Source organism: Sesamum indicum, linkage group LG4, assembly GCF_000512975.1.
Source record: "Sesamum indicum cultivar Zhongzhi No. 13 linkage group LG4, S_indicum_v1.0, whole genome shotgun sequence".
Classification (NCBI taxonomy): domain Eukaryota; kingdom Viridiplantae; phylum Streptophyta; class Magnoliopsida; order Lamiales; family Pedaliaceae; genus Sesamum; species Sesamum indicum.
In genome coordinates this window covers 7216901-7223318 of record NC_026148.1, presented here as the reverse complement: position 1 = coordinate 7223318, position 6418 = coordinate 7216901, and the positions used below count along the sequence as shown (strand labels likewise).

At 32.7% G+C, this 6418-nt stretch overlaps 1 protein-coding gene across 3 annotated transcripts in view; it reads right to left on the bottom strand.

Moving 5' to 3' along the window:
• Positions 1 to 3200, bottom strand: part of LOC105160159 (heparan-alpha-glucosaminide N-acetyltransferase) — a 6188-nt gene extending 2988 nt beyond the window's left edge. Inside the window, exons 1-5 of one of the 3 annotated variants that reach the window (XM_011077424.2) lie at positions 2249 to 3200; positions 1373 to 1510; positions 1022 to 1103; positions 632 to 708; positions 373 to 479 (exon numbers count right to left, since the gene is read on the bottom strand). In XM_011077424.2, coding sequence (XP_011075726.1) covers positions 373 to 479; positions 632 to 708; positions 1022 to 1103; positions 1373 to 1510; positions 2249 to 2491 — 647 coding nt within the window. In that variant the 5' untranslated portion in view covers positions 2492 to 3200. The remainder of the gene's footprint in view (positions 1 to 372; positions 480 to 631; positions 709 to 1021; positions 1104 to 1372; positions 1511 to 2248) is intronic. The other 2 variants (XM_011077425.2, XM_011077426.2) reach the window with 2 other exon arrangements.

Sequence of the window (6418 nt, the reverse complement as noted above, 5' to 3'; positions counted from 1 at the left end):
CCCCCCCCCCCCCCCCAAACCCAAAAAAAAAAAAAAAAAAGTTCTTGACACTCCCCACCTTACGTATGTTCAAATGTTTATACACACTTCCATGTGACGTCCAAAACACTAGTAATTGTATCTGAATCCTGAATTCACAAAATGTGCATAAAACCTTGACATCATTCACACCAAAAGTGATAATTTGAGAAGCCGGTCACAGGATAAAATGACCCTGTTCAAGCTCGGGGCTGTGCATATACCCAGGGTGAAATTCAAACAAAGCTAAACAGTCTTCATTTTGTTTGTCTCCATTATCACTATAGCTTCACAAGAGAAATTTATCCTGAAACTTCTCCACTCTAATGGATTTAACTATATAATACAACTTACCAGTGCCATTGGTACTTCTTTAGAAGAGATGACCCAGAACTAACTTTTTCATCATTTCTAAGCCAAATCTCACACATTGCTGCCACCAAATATGCTACTGCAATTCTCTGAAGGATACACACACAGATATACAAAAAAGAAAAAGATCAATGGTGTTTGTACACTTCAAAAATATAGCATTAAATTGTTAATAAATAAATTATTCACATAATTGATGTTATCAATTGAAAATTCAAAACTTGGAGCTGATGTCACGCACCTGCAATATACCCATCCACCTGATGAGATCGATGTCCACGCCATATGTTAGATTGTTAATACCATGGAAATAGCCACCTGATACATGAGAGATGAAATAATATGCAGCAATGAGTGAACAAATAAATGATTAAGTCCGGAATTGGGTTAGATCGAGCTCGCCCTGGTCACCTGGTTCCACAGGTTTTGCCCATGATGCCCCATTCATCACGGGCCACAGGGTGACCCCATTTTCGAGTGTCCCACTCTGGCCACAAGGTTAACCAACGGGTCTCTCCAGGGTTTAGAAACGCTGATCTATATCAAGTTCCTCCTTTTTGATACTTACCCAAACCATCATCAACAGAGAATATTTCTCAAAGGTACATACAAATAAAGTTGAGAAGTGTACCTTGGAGAAAAACCCCGAGAATTAAAAGCTTTAGTGCCCGAAGAATTGCTTTTTTTGACGCAGCAGCTCTTGAAGACATATTCTAATAGAAAACAGAGAATAGTTAGTTGAAAGCAGCACCCAAATGCTAAATACCAATTGTGCAGACAGGTGAAACATACAATGAACTAATTCCTCAAAGTATATTATTTAACTACCCAGTAAAACTTTTCCAACATAAGCAGCAATAGGATGCTGCTCTACTAGATGTAGTAGACTTTATGATGATGGTCGATTTGGATTTTGAAGGAATGTATAGCCACGACCTTTTAAACCGTGTCTTAGTACCTTTTTTACATATTAATTAACTACCTTGTATACAAGAGCAAGTGACACACCAACCATGAAGAGGAAAAATGGCATAACTACATCTGCCAGGGTCAAGCCATTCCATGGTGAGTGATTGATAGTTGGTAGGATCCCACCAGCATCATCAACAAGAATCATCAACTGCCAGAAAAGAAAACTGAAGTTAAGAAAACGAATGGACAATTACCGATCTTCTTGTGCTAGCTCCAATCTTCAATAAAAGTAAATTTCAGTAAGCATGATTTACACCTAATAGTTAATCCTTCCTGAGAACACTGTCAGACTTGGAGTGAGATTGCAGCCAGTCTCAACTCTATTCTCGTTTTCTGCTTTTTCAATGCATTCCCAATCTTCATGAACTAGGTGAAAATTTACCATTCTTGTGCCCCCCTGAGTTTCTAACTCCATTACATATATGCTTCTGCTGCTATTTCTATCAGTTTCTTCCAATGCTTTTCAATATCATCAAGAAAAGTTTTCAGCCTCTCAGTTTCATTCTTAAATAATTTAAAGTTTCAGTTTGCTCTGCGACTTCATGCTCACATACTCTTATCATAGTCTTTAAGAGAGAATATGATTACATGGAATAGTACTGTAATATATTTCTTAAATGTTTTTAGTTTGCACTGTTTAGTTCTCGAAGTCTATTCCTTTCTTAAGTTTCTCCCATTACATATAGCCTTCACTTCCTATTTCTTGTTGGAAATAAACATAAACAATTAAGACATAATGTTTACGATGGACTTAGATGACAGAAACTATTAAGTTGTTCAAATTGCAGGAGGAAAAGATAACAACAACAAAGACTTGTACAGATAATAGAGAGTATTGAAACAAGATAATAATAAAAAAAATATTGCAATCAAGACATAAAGTTACCACAACAGTAAGGCCACGGAAAACGTCAAGGGACACAAGGCGAACAGAGGCTGAAGTGCTCCTGGAGGAGGCATTAGCACCAGTATCGGACCCTGATCGCAACGAAGGAGAAGATGGATTCATTTTCTGGAAAGCAGACTCAACATCAACATTGTAGCCCTCCACGTGCAGAGTATAATCCTTCCTTTGCAAATCCAATGTCTCATCTTCGTCTGACTCTTTGATGAGTTGGTAAGATGCCATGAATGCTCGTTGAAACTGCAACTTCCCAACCTATTATCCTTCTTGAGAGCGCCAAAAAACGATCATTCCATGCAAATTCAACTCACCCTGGGGTTCGAATTTCAAGTAAATTGTTTCCAAAAATCCTATCCCATAGTCATGAACTGCAAATCAGAAGACGAGTTCGCCGTTCAGGGACAACAAACGTACTTAAACATGGCAGAGAAAGAAGGGCAGCCTTGATTTCTTGGTGGGTTTTGGACACAAGACAGATAAAAAATAAAAAAAAAACAAATGTGAGAGAGATAGAGAGAGAACAAGCGAGAATCTTGAGGCTATTGCGATATCAATAATCTTCCATTGAATGAATTTAAGAACTAAGAATGGCAATGAATTTAATGGTACGTGTGTAACTAAGAATGGCAATGAATCTCTCTCCCTTCTCTCCTCTCTCCTCTTCCTCTCTCCTCTCTCCTCTCTCCTCTCTCTTCTCTCTCTCTCTCTCTCTCTCTCTCTCCTTCCTCTTCCTGCAATTACAAATATATGATAGCATTTGTTTTTGATGTACTCAAATCTCTCCGTCATCCGTTCCCAATCCCTAAAATTGAACGTAGGGTTGGAGGGCTCGTAATTCTCTTCCATAACCAGACACGTATCTACTCCAAAGACATTCAAATCCAAATTTGCTCCTGCCCCGCACAATCTCCTCAATAGTTTTACGATTCTCGCAATATTTTCAGTTAGTTCCAAAGCTTTTAAAGAAAAAACTAATCGAACTTGAATGTACATTGTATTAGAATAATCCTATTTTGTATCATAAAGTCCTGTAATTATGTTTAGTATATTTTAAGGGAGTATTCCACTTTTAGTTCTCAAACTATATAACTTGTTCTATTTTATAGCTCAAATATTTTGAGATCATAATATTGGTCCTTAAACTGTCAATTATTTTACGAAATTGAGTTACATCATATGTTTGGCATGTGATACAGTTAAGGATTCGTTTGGTTCAATTAAGAGAAAAAAAAAAAAATTGAAAGGAGGAGGATAAGTGAAAGGAGAAAGAAGACGGAGAGAATAATAGTTTTTCTTCAAATTGTTTGGTATGATTGGAATGGGTGTAAATCTCAAATTCTTTCCTTTGTTTGGTACCAGAAAACGGATTGAGAAAAAAAAATTAATTTTTATAATTTTACTGAATAATCTTTCTCTTTATTTTGTATTAAAAAATAAATTAATTAATATTACACTAATATAATTTTAGTATATCAAAAATTTAAAAACTTTATTAATAAAAATATATATATCAAATAAGAATATTAAAAAAATTATTTATCAAAATGTTCATTTATTCTAAATTGTTTAAATTTAAATAAAATAAAATTTACTAAGATTATTTATCTGATTATCGACTTCCATGTAGTAGTTTTCCAACAATTTTGTTATTTTTTTTGTGACAATTATGTGCGGTATTATCAGCGAAAAGGAAAAAATAATTAGAAAAAATTATATACATAGGTATATATGGAAATACGTACACTAGAAAAAATGACTATTGCCTTTAATTTTAATAGCTATGGACATAAAACAGTGTCAAATAATTTTTATTAATTATGATTAAATAAAATAGATGCAAAAATATATATTTTTAATCAAGAATAAATTTTGGAAAAACTGCAGTTTACCCCCTTTGTTAACCAAAAAGAGCAAAAACCCCCCATGTGAAAAAAAATTAGCAATTTACTTCTTGTGTATTTAGAAATAAAGCAAAAAACCCTTAAGTACTGTACACTATGTTTGGTTTTATTTTTAACTTGTTTTGGTGTGTTATGTGGATATAGAGAGAGAAAAACAAAGATAAATAAATATATGTTAGAGATAGTATATATGTTTGGATTTATTTTTTGACATAATAATAAGTATGGTATGTTTGATATTATTTAGTGGGAGATAAAAACTACTATTCATTGTCAAATTCTATCTCTTTTATGTATATTTATATATATATGAGTATGTATATATATTTTTTTTAGTTATAGGGCCTATAATTAGTGTAGACTTATTTTGACCAAAAACAACAAAATATCTCAAAACACTGCCGAAACTTCCGAAACAAATGAAGGCAAACATTTATCATATTTTGGCCCATCACCGAGATGGCCCAAAAATGAAACCAAACACTACCTGTGTTATTATGTTATACAAGCGCTTGTTGTGCAATTTTTTAGTTGATTGTATTTATATATAACATTAATATATATATTTATATATATAAATACATATATACATACAACATAATATGTATGTATTTTCCCTTCTTCTTCCTCAGCCAAAGCTTCAGCTCCGCCGCCTCTCCTCCTCCTCCCCTCGTCAAACTCACCTGGACCTCCCCGCCCCGCCTATCTGCCTCTCCTCCCACTTCTCAAGTCTACCTTGCCTCCTCCTTCCCCACCCCCCAGTTTCGCGCTCCTCTTCTCCTCCCCCTGTCAATCTCTCTCTCATTCAACATCAGTTGTCGCCGTCTTCGCCTCACCCCTTCCCCTCCGCCTCTTCGGTCGTTGCAACCTCCATCACTGCCACAGCCTCAGTCGTCGTCATTTCATCATTGTCTATATCTTTATGTATATATATATAACATATTTTCATTGCATATATATAAATATAGAAAAACATACAAGCAACCCCTTGTCATTTGCAAATGAGCAAATTACCTTTTGATGAAAAAATAAATAGCGATTTACCTCCCTGTATTTTTAAAATACAATAATTTATCTCCCTATACTTTTTAAAATGAAGCAGTTGGTAAATTGCTTTGTTTTAAAAAGTATAGGAGGTAAATTACTATATTTTTCGGACAAAATGCATAAAATCCCCCTGTGTATTAAAAAGTCTGCAAAAAAAGTTCCTCCTATTATGGGAATAGGTTAAAAGCCCCTCTGTATTTTGTAAAACTCATTTCAATTGCCTCATCTCCGTTAAATCCAATCAATGGTGTTAATTTTTAAAAAAAATGATCGTTATACCCTTACTAATCAATAGTGTTAATTTTTTAAAAAAATGATCGTTATACCCTTACTTAATATATATTATTTTTTATTTTAATGACCATTGGATCTTTTTTGATCAAATATTGATCGTTAGATCTAATAAATTAATTTCAACCGTTATATTTTAGAAAAATAAAAGGTCTAGATTCAACAAATTGTTTAACTTATATTATATATAAATAATTTAAAATTTAAAACATATATTATTATTATATATTAATAAAAAGCTAACTACCCCACCCACTTACCCCCGCTGCCCTATCTACATAAATTCTTTATTAAATTGAGTGAAGTCAGTCTCGTTATAATCATCTTTAAGAGACGAGTCTGATTGTGGTGGTTTAAGGCTGAAATTTGACCGGACAACGACAAATCAATGGCAAACATGTTCGACGATCGTTGCTTGAGTCCGTCTCTCGAATTGATCAAAAATTCAAATTGAAGGTATGAAAATATTCCTCTTGGAAAGAGGATTCGAATGGTACCATTGGCTGTCGGAAACTCATCCGGACGGCGCTGGAAACTTAGAAACAAGTTTTCAGCGAAAAAGGGGCGAAAATTGTTTGATTTTTCTTTTTTTAAATTTTTAATTAAATTTAATTATATTAATTAAAATATGTTTAGTTAATTAAGAATATTTTAAATAATTATAATAATTAAATATTTTAGCTAATTAAAAATAATTATAATTAAATATATATTTTAATTAATTAAAAATAATTTTACATTTAAAAATTAATAATTATAAATTATTTGAATTTAAATATAATGTAATTTAATATTTAATATTAAATAGATTAAATAAAATTTATATTTTAATTTAAATTATAAAAAAATACAAAACCAAAACAAAACAAAGAAGGGCATTTTAGTAAAAAATACCTAAGAAAAAGGTAAAAAA